Here is a 15,947-nt window from a genome sequence, read left to right as displayed (position 1 = left end):
CTCTTACCAGCCATTTTCTTTAATCTAAAGTCCTTAAGTTCCTTGAGAGAATATTCAGCACAAGTTAAGTTCAATCGACAGCATTTGCGGCATAATATTGATTACAGCTAAGTCATTTTGAGTCCCATTGTTTTGCTTGGGCCAAATCTTTGGAGGATTTAAAAAAAAAAAAAATTTGAAAGTTGTTAAATTTTACATATGAAAGGTTAGTAAGTAATTTATTTATTTCAATTCTGATTTTGTTCTGAATAATCATAAGTATTAACTCCCAATTCTGAGTTTATATCTCCCAATTCTGGGTTAATTTCCCGCAATTCCGAGTTTATATCTGACAATTCCGAGTTTATATCTGACAATTCTGAGTTAATTTCCTACAATTTCGAGTTTATATCTCCCAAGTCCGAGTTTATTTCTCACAATTCTGGGTTCATTTCCTGCAATTCCAAGTTTATATTTCACAAATCTGAGTTTATTTCCCGCAATTCTGAGTTTATATCTCACAATTTTGAGTTAATTTCCCACAATTCCGAGTTTATATCTAACAATTCTGAGTTAATTTCCCGCACTTCCCAGTTTATTTCTCACAATTCTGGGTTCATTTCCCGCAATTCCGAGTTTATATCTCACAATTCCGAGTTTATATCTAGCAATTCTGAGTTAATTTCCCGCAATTCCGAGTTTATTTCTCACAATTCTGGGTTAATTTCCCTCAATTCTGAGTTTATATCTCACAATTCCGAGTTTAAATCTCACAATTCTGGGTTCATTTCCCGCAATTCCGAGTTTAAATCTCACAATTCTGGGTTCATTTCCCGCAATTCCGAGTTTAAATCTCACAATTCTGGGTTCATTTCCCGCAATTCCGAGTTTAAATCTCACAATTCTGGGTTCATTTCCCGCAATTCCGAGTTTATATCTCACAATTCTGAGTTTATATCTAGCAATTCTGAGTTAATTTCCCACAATTCCGAGTTTATTTCTCACAATTATGGGTTAATTTCGCGCAATTCCGAGTTTATATCTCACAATTCCGAGTTTATATCTAGCAATTCTGGGTTCATTTCCCACAATTCCGAGTTTATATCTCAGAATTCTGAGTTTATTTCTTTCAATTGCCAGTCTATACCTCGCAATTCCGAGTTTGTTCTGGATAATAATAAATATTAATTCCACAAATTCCAATTGCGAGTTTATATGGCATGATTCTGAGTCTGAACTGAGAGATAAAAAGTCACAATTACCATTTTTATTTGTTTGTTTGTAGCTTCAAAACATTGAAGAGCTCAATTGTCCATTCCAGGACAAGCGGTTTTCCCAGAGGAACTAGTTTCCGTGTATTACACATGCCACTGATCCAAGGACAGCCGCTGACTTCCTCAGAATCAGAATTAATTACCCGCTTTGCACTGGAAGCGGGGTTGAGAGTGGAGATCTTTAGAAGTCTGGTCTTTCTTCCCAAACTGCCCCATGGACTTGCAGATGGTTTCGGTGAGTGGCTCTTTCCCGTGGAGAGTAATCTCACCGGGGACTCTGTCACAGTGCTAGGCTGCACCAATACAGTCTCTATTCGCAGACGTTTCAAAACAGCCATGGGGGAGGTTGGTGACTTAACATAAATTAGACCACCAGGGAACGTGGAGATCTTGCTCTGAAGAAGAGTAATATTGAGAGAAAATGCGACATGAGGAAAGCTTTCGGATCCGTTCTATGTGGACAGGCTGTTGTAAGGAAGGTCGTGGGTTCGATTCCCATGGGATAATGGTGTCTGTCAAGAAAATAAATGTAAATGGGTCAATGACAAATAAGAGTAAAATATATATATTTTTTTTTGTTTAATACACAAACAGTGTACTCTTTGTATTTTTTTTTTAAGATTTAAATTTAATGACTTAATGAAAATGTGTTTAACCTGGTAGGAAAAAAGTCATATATTTCACTTACAACTTGATAACATGTTAGTCTATACATTTTTTTAATGTAAATATTTTTTTATGTATATTTGAATAAATTGATCAGTTTGACCCAAATTTGAATCAATCTCGTGTGCCTCTGCACTCCATATCAAGGTCAAATATAACCCATATAAAATCATATATTAAATACACATGCTTATCCAGATATGCTTATGCAGAAGGATGATCAATATGGGTTTTTAATGATTGATGATTAATAATTGATTGAAACTCTAGCATTGAAACTCTGCATTTGTTTCCTTAAGGAACCCCCTGACCCCTAAAAATTGGTTTGTTGGTGTAACCTAATGAATTTAGGTTGATTCAATGCAATGCCAAGGTCACAGGTTCGAAGCCCAAGGGAATGCACATACTGATAAAAATGTAAACCTTGTCTCTCAAATGCCAGATTTAGCAATCCATCAAAGTGCTTGGAACATGATTTAATATCAGTAGGTCACCCTCACCTGGTTACACTGTACGATACTTCTATGCCAGCCATGAACAGATGTGATTCATCTGTCACCTAAAGACGGGATTAACGACGCTCTGTTTGTTATTTTGTTTGTTTGTTAATAGCTGGACCTCGGCCGTGTTTGCAGGGAGGCGCTGATGAGAGTCGCTGACTCTGAAGAGGACACTTCAAGTGTGATTAGCAGTGGAGGAACGCGGAGAGCTGCTAATTAACCCTGCATTGTGCTCGGCCGACAAAGAGACAAAAGAACAAAGTCGAATTTGAATGCGGCAGATTATCACGATAACAAAAGACAAAGTAGTGGATCGTGCTCTTGACGGGGAATTTTCACACTGATCGTCACAACATGGGATTGGATCAAAGACCGATGGAGTTACATTAGCGGGACAATGGGGCCTTGTTATTCGACAACAAGAGGCATCCATCTGCATGTCACAAGGGCCCATTTTAGTCAACTATCAGCTTCCTCTGCTGTTGAATACAGTGTGGTAGATTTGAAATGTACAACGATGAAGCCCAGGGGCTGATGGATGTTTCTTAGCCGTTGACGGATCTCGTGCGTTACCACAGAGGTTTCAGTTGGTTTTGCTTCAGGACCCAGATGAAGTGGCGACCCAGTGTAACAAAAAGTTATAAATATCACTACAAACAGTATGCTAAATTATTAATATAACTTCAGTCTTTTTTTCTGTCACAAAAGATATTTTTGAAAAAAAAATGTATTGCTGTATTTTTTGTCCATAGTCATTGGAGTCTATGACTTGATGTCTATGATGTTGGAAAAAAACACAGTGAAACATGGGTCAACTGTCCCTTTAAGTGCGTTCAAAACAAAAATATTCTAATAAAACAATAACAAAATATTTTGAGATAAGAGCAGAAAATATGAAAAAAAAAAATCAAATAAATTTGAAGTACTGTTACACATCCAATCTTAGGCGGGTGCTTGGACATGCCTGATCAAGACTTTGTTTTGTCGAAACGTTGCAATATATTAAGGTCTAATGGGAGCAGTATGGCTTTTTCCAAGGGAATTTTTTTATTTATTTATTTTTTTTACATGAAAAGAGAAATCATAATGTCAAAAAATCTACGTTTACCAAACTTTTATTATAGTTGTTGGTCTTATTCATGGTTTCAAAACATGACATGCAACCTTTCCACGTTAGCATTTTTATTTAAAATTGTTTCTTCACAACTGTTCGCACCTATCCATTTAAAAACGTTTTACCACATTAATTCTTTTTAGATTAGTTTAGGAGCAGTTAGACTGTTCAATCCAACAGACCTTTCCAGGTAGCAATTACCAGTGTGTGTAATGAATCGCTGGGGCTCCGTTGGTGCCGTGACCCGGTACAAAGAAAAAAAAAGAAAAGGATACAGAGACTGCTGCTGTCAAGGCACACACCTCTCTCCTGTGGCTGTCTTTCAAACCACGGCACTCCTGAACCCAACCTCCCCCTCCCTCCCTCCCTAATGCCACTAATCAGCATCATCACTTCACACCCCTGGACGTAGCCCTCAGCTCTCCCGCACCTACACTGCCCCGCCGGCCTTTGAAGTGGTGGCGCAGGGTGTGACTTACCACAGCAGAATCACAGATAAGATCTGTGGTGATAGATTAGCTTGTCGCGGCAGGGGAAATAGCAAGGATACTGAAAAATACACAGAGGCTGTTACTGTCCTAACATATTTAACGCCTTGCAGTGAAGACCCTTCAGCACTCAAACACTCAAGTGCCGAATCTGCTACATCCCATCCTTAAAAAGAGATGTTTATGTTTGCGGTTAAATGAGTTTTGACAGAAAGAGAGAGAGAGAGAGAGAGAAAGGTTAAGCTTATATATTATATTATAATGTAAATCTATGTTCATAGTTTATAGACTGGAAAAATATAATTTGTATATAAATATAGTTGTATATTATTTTTATTATTAGTATTAATACATATATTTTTAATTCATAATTTCATTAAAATAGGCCCATAATTAATCTGGTTATAAGAATCTAGGCTTGTGTAAGATGTATTATTAATCAAAAATATTTACTAATAATTCGGATAGCTCTTTCCAATATGTAACATTCTGCAACCATTTAATGAATAATTAATGAATTAATTAACAAAATATTACATATATATCACCAATTATGCCCTATACAATATTAGTGTTATATGTATTTAAAATATTTTATTGTCTTTTTAAGGGCTTTTAATGAAACAATTATGAAACACAAAATTCATTAATAAAGGAAAGAAAGGTGATTGTAGCAATTTTGAGCGTGGGATGGTTGTTGGTGTCAGACGGGTCAGTCTGAGCATTTCACAATCTGCTCAGTTACTGGGATTTTCACGCACAACCATTTCTAGGGTTTACAAAGAATGCCGTGAAAAGGGAAAAACATCCAGTATGCGGCAGTCCTGTGGGCGAAAATGCCTTGTTGATGCGAGAGGTCAGAGAAGAATGGGCCGACTGATTCAAGCTGATAGAAGAGCAACTTTGACTGAAATAACCACTCGTTACAACCGAGGTATGCAGCAAAGCATTTGTGAAGCCACAACACGCACAACCTTGAGGCGGATGGGCTACAACAGCAGAAGACCCCACCAGGTACCACTCATCTCCACTACAAATAGGAAAAAGAGGCTACAATTTGCAAGAACTCACCAAAATTGGACAGTTGAAGACTGGAAAAATGTCGCCTGGTCTGATGAGTCTCGATTTCTGTTGAGACATTCAGATGGTAGAGTCAGAAATTGGCGTAAACAGAATGAGAACATGGATCCATCATGCCTTGTTACCACTGTGCAGGCTGGTGATGGTGGTGTAATGGATGTTTTCTTGGCACACTTTAGGCCCCTTAGTGCCAATTGGGAATCGTTTAAATGCCACAGCCTACCTGAGCATTGTTTCTGACCATCTCCATCCCTTTATGGCCACCATGTACCCATCCTCTGATGGCTATTTCCAGCAGGATAATGCACCAAAGCTTAAATCACTTCAAATTGGTTTAATGTCATGTTTATTGGCTTAACATGACAATGCGTTCAGTGTACTAAAATGGCCCCCACAGTCACCAGATCTCAACCCAATAGAGCATCTTTGGGAGCTTCGTGCCCTGGATGTGCATCCCACAAATCTCCATCAACTAAGATGCTATCCTATCAATATGGGCCAACATTTCTAAAGAATGCTTTCAGCCCCTTGTCGAATCAATGCCACATTTCTGAAGGCGAAATCGGATCAAATTAGTATGGTGTTCCTAATAGTCCTTTAGGTGAGTGTACATCCTGAATTAAGACAGTATTCCACAGTATAAAAACTCTGTCAAAACAGGTTGTATACCTAAATTCAGGTTCAGATTCATACTTTATTGTCCTCATTGGAGGAAATTTGTTTTCACAGTCTGTACACAAAGTGCCATCAACATGAATTCTACAGACAAACTACACATATATAGACAATATACACACATAACATTGACTTGTCTGTGAGTTTAGTGCAGGGTACAAAATTCAACCCAATTCCACTTAAATTACCCTCAACGGTCTCACTGCACAGACACGCTTGATTAACCTGGAGCCTCGTCCAATTGTGCTCCAAAAATAAACAGTGCTGATCAACACTAAACGCCATTGCCAAACCTTGTGCATTCTTCGACTTGTGTCAAACCCAAGATTTAGCCGGAATCAGCCAAAGATGTGGGGAGTAATATTTGGAGACTTCGGATTGGCGGCGTGGAATGCAGAGGCCCAGACTGACAGACCCGAAGCCTAAAGCGTGATGAATAGAAGGAGGAAAACTCACGCTGGGCTCTGTCTGAACCTGCACAGCCCTGCAGAGTCTGGAGGCTTCGGCGTGCCTTCACTCCGTAATGGAGGCTTTTTGTTAGATGTTCCAAGTGTCAGGACATATGTTAATTTATGGGTTTTCTTATTGAACATGGTAACAATCCTCAAAGCTCTACCCAAAAAAATATCTGGGGATTCAATATGGAGTCCTTCAGCCAGCTCTTCCTACAGCTAACATTCCAACATCTCACAGTAGATATAATTAAGATCACCATGAGGTGACACGCTGTGATAAATGAGGTGCAATGCAGTGAATTCAAACAAATGTGCTTTTGAGACTGCTGTTCTGTTGACCTCTTGAACTGGTAAGACAGGACAGCCTCCGTTCAGGTGAAAGTAGAGACCTTTAAAAAACTAAGATCCCGGCTAATGGTTCCTGTTATCACCTTCCTTAGACAATACGCATCCTTGTGTTGAATAACAATTAGGAACTCTTTTACTGCTCCTGCTATGCTAAGTTACTGCATTGACACTAACAGGGAGGAAATGCGTTTAACATCTTAATACGTTAAGAGACCAGGTGCACCTGAATTGAGAAAACTCAAGATTTGTCACGATTCTAAAAACTTGCCTAATAATGGTTTAGCAAGTGAAAAACATTAAATTAACATGAAACCAAAATATTTCACCACTGAATGCTGCCACTGACCAGTCAGAAGCCTATAATATAATACAGTATAATATAATATAATTAATATAATTATTATTTTTTTATAAATAAACACTGAATACATAGATAGATAGACATAGACAGCCATCTGACAGGCCGACCAATGTTTTGTTTCCGAGTTCTTTTGTATTATATTTTCTTCAGTTGCATTATAAATATTTACATTTCTTTGTAATTCTCTAGGAATCCAGGCCTGCCCCGCATTTAGCTAAATATCCGCAGCAGAGTAGAACATGTGCAATGCCTCCCACAGACATAATTTGTTTCACAGTTACTGCCCAGCAGCATGAATCAGATGTTGACATTCTGATTTCATGCACACAAGGGTGTTCAACCCCAACACTGTCTCTGGTGTCCATCGTACCTGGAGACCAGCCTGACCCCCACTGGAGGGGTCCGCTGAGTCTGGAGCTTGTGTTAGAATCAGTTTGTTTACATGTCCCAAGATAAAGGTGTGACAGTGACCCAAGTCTGTTTTGATCAAGGCAGTTGTGTAAAGGACTAAAATGCTGTTCGTTCTTTATTAATTTAATAATTATGCAACTTTTTCTTTATTAAGCAACTGTATTTATTTATGTACACAACAGAGTTTTGTTATTTATTTATTTATGCAATATTATTGTTTATGCACTATTATTTATTTATGTTATTTTTTGTATGCAATTTTATTTATTATTTTCATCTATTGCGATTTATTTCTACAAAAAAGTTCACACTAATTTATTTGGTCGTTCACCTAATGATGCTATTTTTATTTACTATTCAATTTTATTCATTTACACAACAGAATCTGCGTTATTTAATTATTTAGCCTATGCAATATTATTATTTATGGAAATATACAATATTGGTCTATTTATATATGATGCCATTTATTTCATGCTATTGTATTTATTTAAAAGAGTTCGCGTTTTTGTTTATTTATGTATTTACACAACAAATCTCACGTTTAATGATAAATTATTATTTATTTAATAGTTTATAAATCCTTTCATTTGTGCCTCGTCATCACCTCCATATAACAATGGGTCAGGCATAGGAGCGCCTACCTCAGTTAGCACCTTTTGCTAAGCATGCACGGACTGCGTATATTTGTTTATTGCAGTTGTTTTTAGTAAAAATCAATGTGTGGCTACAAAGTAGAAAGAAAAATAGCCATCAGCAAAGCATTACCACACATCCGTTCCTCCTTCAGCGATGCGGTTTGTCACATTTGCAGAGTAAACTGGATGCAACTTTTGCTTAGCGTCGATTAATTTTTACGCTTTTACAAACAGCAACTTGACAGCCCATAATATGAGTGGAAACACGATGAGTGCGGTGCTGAAGCAAACTCTGGCCTCATTCTGTCAGCGTTACACACCTTCGGAGAACCCCAGGTAAAAACAAGCTATTGCAGATGAGACTTAACGAAGAAAGTGTGTTTCTGCCACCAGTTTGTGTAAAGAAGTTCCAATAAACCTTGGTTTGATTTACAGTCTGTCAGTTTAACCCTTGTGATATAAAATGATTGGTTTAACGAACTGTTTGGCGCTATCAATCTTGACACAACAACACTGTGTTTACTCGTTCCCTTTGCCGACTGTCTGAGTCCGAGTTCGCTTCTCGTCCTGCAAAACAAATGAAGTCATTCGAGTTCAGCAAAAAGCCAAGAATCAACCAAAGTTCTGTCAGACGGATTTGACTTATTGCTCGACAATAAACAACCGTCCACTGTCCATTTCATCTCTCTCCGCTGGAGGTTAAGTCGAGTTTATTACTGACGCCTCGGTCGGCTTGCATTAAGCAAATCATAAATTATGCATGCTAATTACCTTGGGCTCCCACTGTAATGAATTCTTTTAATTAAACTAGCACATTGTGGTTTTGCGTGGCTCGCTCTATATTTTATCCCCCCACCCCGCCTAGGATGACCTTCTTCTTCTAGGAGTGGATCATGATGTAGTGGATGGATCGTTTTGTCTTTGCTTACACAACAGAGTTCACGTTGGTGTTAATGAACAGAGAAAGCCCTCTCTATTACAGGCTGACATCACAACAAGCTGCTTCTCGGCATATGATGTGGAAACGACTTGCCTGACTGTTGATTTGAGGAGGACAGACAAAAGTAAGGTGTTCAGATCATGTGACATGGACATGTGTGGAAAAATGTAGTGCAAGACTGCATCAGACAGAAAACTTCACAATTTCATGTGAAAACGCTTTAAAGGTAAAGGTGCTGGAACTGTGCTTAAATAAATAAAAAATGACGGGTTGTTTCAACCCATGTTTGGGTCAAATATGGACAACCCCAACCGTTCGTTTTAAAAAAAAATGTTGGCCGATACATTTTTGGCTTTGTATATATTTTATCCAACAAGGTTTTATAGCACCCAGCATGTTTTCTTAAAACCATAAAATTATACTATCTTATTGGCTAGGCTATATGACAGGTAATAACTAAAAATGCTGGGTTGTTTCAACCCATGTTTGATTCAAATATGGACAAACCAAAGTTACCGTTGGTCTATTTTTTTAATTAAATTGTTGGGTTTGTCCATATTTAACCCAAACATGGATAAACAACCCAGCATTTTTGGTGTAACGAGTTAACTGATAAATTATAATTTGGAATTATCCGTAATAACTAAACTTGTTTAGCAGTGCTGGTTTTATGTTATGTCTTTCAAAAAATAATAAAATAGGGACTACACTAATAAGCGACTGCACTCTAAACAATGCTGGGTTGTTTCAATCCAAATGTGGGTCAAATATGGACAAACCTAAATGTTGGGTTGAAATTTACAGTTGAAAGTGATAGTTGAAGTTGGGTTAAAATTCTAAATTTTGTCCATTTGGGCTTGTCCATATTTTTACCAAATTTGGATTCAAACAACCCTGCATTTTTGAAATAAAATTAGGTATTATTTATCTTTATTAAAGTACAAAACTTGAAAATATTTATAGACATTTTAAACATGTCTGTTGATTTATCCCTTGTACCTTCTTTAAATTAATGAATATATATATAGCCTATATATATACAGTATATATATATATGTTTGGACATTTATTTTTTTCTTCTGGAAAACGTGTCTGATTAATTTTAAATAAAGTTTTGTTTACAACTGTAAAACATGCCTATTTCTGATTTTAAATAAAACGAAAATTAAAAACACATTTTTAAGTATATTTTGCTCTGTAAAACATTTATATTTATGTTTCTATTTAGACCCTTTATATTCCGGTTTAAGCAAAATTCTATTTCTTCTTTTAAAAACTAAACATACACTTCTGTCATAGAGTAAACATCAATGCAGCACGATGTCAAACTCCGAAAAGGAAAGTAAAAAGAAAAAGGGAAGGATGAAAAAAAAACTTGCAGTGTTGTGCAAACAGTCTTCAGGGGGAGGGGTTGGATTTAAATTCCAAAGGGGTCTCAGAACTCGTTTCCTAGTCCCCCAGTCAGCTATGTGTTTGTGAGAAATCGGCCTTTTTGTCTTTCTGAAAAAAGACTAAATCTACATCGGTGGCCCAGTCTAAGTTTGCAATTCTTTGCACTTTCTATTCAAGTGAATGAGGGTGAATGAAGTGGCCAGGGACCCTTTATTTGATCAGCTCAATTGCATAAAGTGACGGAATTCTAATGTATTTGCTTAATATCCCGGAGAAGGCTGTTGCTCTCTATGCGGGGACACAAACAATGCACCTGTTTCTCGCATTCTGACCGCGACACATCCTTTATCAATGGACCCCCCATTAAACCTGAGAGTTAAAAAGGGGGGGGGGGCATGTTGAAATCATATAGGGTAAAAATCTCAGGCAAAATAAAACAGTGAAATAAATAAATATGAAGTGTAATTTTAAGGTAGGCTAAATCATACGATAAAAATAATTATTTTTGTTTTGTTAAAAACAAATCACGATTTATCACAGCATTTGTTCTTTTGTCAAAAAACAACTAATATTATTAATGTGATTTATAACATAATATTTCGAGTGTCTGCGGATTAAACCAATCTCCATTGTATTAACTCGTTTTTAAAATTTATTTCAATGAACTCAAAATTTTAAGGTAACTACATTTTTTAAGTTAGACCAACAATATATATTTTTACAGTGAATCAAATTGAATAGAAAATAAAAAATAAAAAGGACACTAAAAAAATGTTGGGTTGTTTCAACCCATGTTTGGACAAATATGGACAAACCCAACTGTTGTTTTAAAAAAAAAAAAAAAAAAAATTATTTAAACATTTAAACCAATAGTTATATTTGTCCATATTTCGCCCAAACATTTGAAACAAGGCAGTATTTTTTGTGAGCGTGTGTGTGTGTGTAAAAATAGGCTAAATAGAATGGAAACAAAAATACATCTTGTGAAATTCGCTAAGAATTAAATTAAAGAATTTATGTATTATTTCTGTCCTCGGCTCAGGTTTAAAACTGGACGTGCACAGTGAGTGTCTGTGCTGATGAATGAGTCCGCTTGTGTTTGCTGTGACTGCGGCACAGTAACTTCATGCATCCTAATCAAGAGCTTCTCATTCATTTATTCCAATCCGTCGCTTGTGCTTTTCCTCGAAGAAAAGCAGCGCTCACCTGCCTGATCCGATGAGCGAATTTATACCGAAAAGATGTTCAAACAATATATCCTATAATGTACAAATTTATTTTATAATAGGCCTATAACATAGAAAGCCAATAAATAAAATAGATTTAGCTACACCAGCAAATAGCAGTGCTATATCTTTAATTATAATATTTGTATTTCAGCGTTATTCTCTAACAATAATAATAATGTGGGTTTTTGTTTTCGCACAGTGTACATGAGTAAGTAGCTATGGCTGTCTATGAAGAAAGAGAAAATCATAAGCTAAATGCACAAACGAATACAAGAGCAATTATTTAAGTTTACACAATTTTAATGAAAAAATATTCTGATGACCAAGTTTATAATTTAATGCAGACGTTTTTGCACATCTTTTAAAAGCACGCATGCTTGAACAACACAAAGTCTTGGAAAAGGGCATGCTTTATATCTCAACAAAAAGTACAAAGGTACGGCATTTTAATACACATGGTCACCACGGCTTTAAATTAAACGCTCACAAAAACATTTCCTGCAAAATAGAATGTAAAACATCTAAACTAAAAAGTGCATTTGACACAATTCAATATCACTTATTTGCAATTATTCACATATTTACTTCTTGATGACCCTATGCTTTAAAACTATTTAAACTTTTTTTTCAAGTTTGCCATGATACTGTGTGTATGTGTGTGTTTTTTAGATCAAGTAGGATAGTATTTGGTTTGCAGGCTGAGACAAGATTAGTCGTCTAGGAAAGTTAGTTGCATGACTACACGAAGGTATAGTGAGCATTCCAACTTACAATTTATTTCAGCGCGATAACAATTATAACCTGTAAAAACGACGAGCGCTTTTGCCTTGCACGATTCAAACACGAAGCAGATCGCAGTGCTTGGAATTTGTCAGCAGTTCAAACCCTATTCGAGTAAACACGTAAAATTCTGGATATTTAAAATGTAAAAACTCTCCATTTTACAATACGATATCCGTGTCGATCCATGTGATTGGACTCATCGAAAGCAACACTTAAAAATCTCAACACATATACACATAAATTAACATCACTGCAACATAGATAGCTCTTGCCTTGATTGTATAGCCAGTGTTTTTTTTTCAAGGTCTGTTTTTAAAATTCAACTTTGGAGTACAGGTGTCGACCGGGGATGCCCCCACGTTCGCGGGTGTCAGTGCACAGCGACCGACTGCAGCGTCGCGGGACCCGTCAGAGTCTCGCTCGGGGTGGCTGGGCTGCTTTGGCTGGTCGCTGTCTGCGGGGACGTCGGGCTCAGCGACTGGGGAGAGTTCGATAGGAAAGCGGGGATGTGGTGAGGCAACGCCGCCGGGGTGGGCTTGATCGGGACGGGGATCGCCGGTAAGGTCTGTCCGCCGTGGCACAGCGACTTGATGGGCACACCGTAGGCACTGTAATCGCTGGTCATGGAGATGGGCGCAGCGCTGTCCATCATGCTAGTGCTGTACATATGGGGCCAGGCTGTGGTCAGCTGGTTGTGCAGAGGGTACCCGGTGGAGAACGCCAGCCCTCCTGGCACTTTATACTCTCGGGCGATGATGTTCTCTATGGCGAACGGGTGCTTGAACGTGGACGGCTGGGACACTCCCAGGTTGTAGCTGGACATCTGGGGGAGGTGGGTTCCCAGGGCGCTGAGCCGGATCTTGGCGTGCTGCTGAAGGTAGTGGGCAGCGTCCGAGGGCTTGCTGGGTGCCAGGTGCTCTGATGTCATCACCTTGAAACGTTTGCGGCGTCGCAGGAAACTTCCGTTCTCGAACATGTCGCCGCAGCTGGGGTGTAGCGCCCAGAAGCTGCCCTTCCCGGGCTGGTCCGGGCGTCGGGGGATTTTAATGAAGCAGTCGTTGAACGAGAGGTTGTGGCGCAGGGAGTTCTGCCAGCGCTGGGTGTTTTCCCGGTAATAAGGAAAGCGGTCCATGATAAACTTGTAGATCTCGCTGAGAGGAAGCATCTTCTCCGGACAACTCTGGATGGCCATAGCGGTGAGGGAAATGTAGGAGTACGGCGGCTTCTGGTCGCTGTAAGTGTTTCTCCCGGGTCTAGGCATCCTGTCCAAAAGTCTGCGTCGGAATTCAGCTGGATGTCTGTCCTCAGTTGTGTTTTCTTTCTGTTAAGAGAGCAGAGACTCGTCCTGCAAGTTCACTTCCTTGGAGCTGTGAGCTCAAGAAACAACAAGAAGTAAGGTTTCCTTCTTCCCAGGCCAGCTTGAGTGGACCAGATCCCCTCTCTCGCGTTCTCTCTCTCCTTCTTTCTTGATAAGACTGAGAGCTAAGTGGCTGCCTCCATGTCCTTCCTCTAACCATCTGATAGTTTTATGTGGCGACATAGGCAGAAAAGACCCCTGTAGAGGCGCTTCATTAATGTGCCACTTCTTTGCTATCACATGACAATCGCCTTGGGAGGAGGGGGGCTGGGAGAAAGGCATAATCTGGTTTCATTTACACCTATTTACATGGACACCTTGGGCCAATAGAAATCATTTCCATTTGAAGACAGAGCAAAGGGGTGAAAAGGCTCGGCAACCGGAATTGAACTGCGATGGCACCCGGTAACAGTGTGTGAAGGTATGTGTGTGAACCTTTCTGCGCGCTTCGTAGGGTGCTTGGTCTACAATTCACACGTACAAATGGAGCTACTGAGCAATGGGATGTTTGACATGGAAATTGGCTGGAACTTGCATGCAGTTTGCATTGTATCGTCACAGTTACTTTTTGCTTGTCTTGCTGTCATGACACAGTTCGTATGACTTTTGCCTGTTTTGTTATATGCCTCCTTGGAGCGAAAATGTCAATTGCATCCCAACGTAAACATGTGGAGGCAAATTACACCGTGTAGCGACACATTTGTTTCTGGGTTTTTTTTCAACCGTTTCCACATGACTAACCAGAGCGCCTCGTTATTATAATGAGCCAAGGGAGTCATACATGTGTCATTTAGCCCATAAGCATATGTTTATTAGCATCTAGAAAATGTTCCACGGATGTTCTTTTACTACAGTCAGGCGATATCGCTAGTATATGTTTCATTAAATCATAAAGGTTAACTATAATCACACTAAAAAAAAAAAACTTGAAACGTAAGTTGCTGCCTTAATTTTTTTTAATGAAAGTTTCAATTTATGCGCGGATTATTTTATTTCACGACCGCTTTGATTATTTAACGAGTTTGGTAGAACACATGGAAACAAAATGTTGTCATGGTATAATGATGAAAACATATTCGCGGTGCGATTAATAACAATGGGCATCTGCTAAATAATTACACATAGTTCATTATTACACGGTGCTTACTTACTTATGTAAATACACATTAACACTGTAAGGTGTGAACAAATCACCTCTTTTTGTCAGTGATTAATATTCTCTTAATTTTAAAGATGTAGCCAGATCTCATTATTGCGGGTTTAAATGCGCGAGCACACCCGACAATATTAACAGCAATACTTGAGAAACCTCTTCACAAAGCCGACGACGGGATAAATATAAAAATACACGACCTATGTGTAGATTAAGGCTTCCAACATATATTAATATATATAATTCACTATAACAGTCTATGTATTTTTATTTAAAAAATAAAAGCGAGATTTTTTTTTCTCCTAAAGCAACACAAGTGACGTGACCTATAGAGGTTACATAAGCAAATGTGCAAACACATTTAAAAAAAAAAAAACCCTTCTTGAAATGAAACTTCATAATGCCAGGCGGGCTTTTGTGCTCATGTAAAGCAAACTGAAAAGTACTTCAGATATGCAAATAAAGCCTTCAGAGTGGCCTTGTGAAAACTGTATAAAATATCCATAAGTCAATTATATGAATGTGAAAACCAAATGGAAGCCTATTTTGAGCAATGGCCATTCAAGCTTTTTTTTCAGAGCTCACCAAGGGCCACCTTTCCGCTTGGCGAGTTTGCAATGCGATGGACCACACACGAGCTTGCGGATTTGCTCATAATTTATGCAAATTTTCCACCATAAATCCACCAATGAGACCCCTGACTGCTCTGACGGATCGCGAATAGAATCAACCATACAAGTGATTAGAAGCAATACGCATTGTTTATTTTGATGCCTGTTTGGAAGATGCAGGAGGGAAGAGGTCTATCTAAACCGAGAGAGAGAGAGAGAGAGAGAGAGAAAAGACTTTTACCAGGCAGCTAATATTTACAAAACAGGAGGAAAGTACCAAGCAAAGCGTTATAGTTTCCTTGGTTGCCACACAATCACCGTCTCAAAACCACTTTCTTTCCAAGCTAGGAAGTCATGCAGCTTCTCGCTACGCCGTGAAGTACTTCTTCTTTTAACTTGTCATTCCTCTGCTTGTGTATTGACAGAAAAGGGCCAAAGGAGTCCAATTTTCCAGGCTTCTTTCACATGAAGTTTTCCAGAGTTCTTCCGATGC

At 38.5% G+C, this 15,947-nt stretch overlaps 1 protein-coding gene and 1 long non-coding RNA gene across 3 annotated transcripts in view; one reads left to right on the top strand and one right to left on the bottom strand.

The window, feature by feature from the left end:
* LOC120459104 (uncharacterized) overlaps positions 1-3,537 on the top strand; it is a 48,647-nt gene extending 45,110 nt beyond the window's left edge. Inside the window, exons 4-5 of one of the 2 annotated variants that reach the window (XR_016150633.1) lie at positions 1,265-1,488; positions 2,532-3,537. This is a non-coding gene — a long non-coding RNA (uncharacterized LOC120459104). The remainder of the gene's footprint in view (positions 1-1,264; positions 1,489-2,531) is intronic. The other variant, XR_016150634.1, reaches the window with a different exon arrangement.
* Positions 3,538-11,829: 8,292 nt separating this feature from the next.
* Positions 11,830-13,863, bottom strand: foxb1a (forkhead box B1a). Its single transcript, XM_039695141.2, has one exon. The coding sequence runs from the start codon at positions 13,592-13,594 to the stop codon at positions 12,704-12,706; it is 891 nt and encodes a 296-aa protein (XP_039551075.1). The 5' UTR covers positions 13,595-13,863; the 3' UTR covers positions 11,830-12,703.
* Between the last annotated feature and the right edge of the window lie 2,084 nt (positions 13,864-15,947).

The sequence above is a fragment of the Pimephales promelas genome, chromosome 25 (assembly GCF_988280905.1).
Source record: "Pimephales promelas chromosome 25, fPimPro1.hap1.1, whole genome shotgun sequence".
In the NCBI taxonomy this organism is placed as follows: domain Eukaryota; kingdom Metazoa; phylum Chordata; class Actinopteri; order Cypriniformes; family Leuciscidae; genus Pimephales; species Pimephales promelas.
The sequence above is the reverse complement of the archived record's forward strand: the minus strand, read 5'-3'. Positions and strand labels throughout refer to the sequence as shown.

Excerpts from the sequence above, each read along its gene's own strand:
- foxb1a (XM_039695141.2), bottom strand. The coding sequence starts at position 13,594 with ATGCCTAGACCCGGGAGAAACACTTACAGCGACCAGAAGCCGCCGTAC.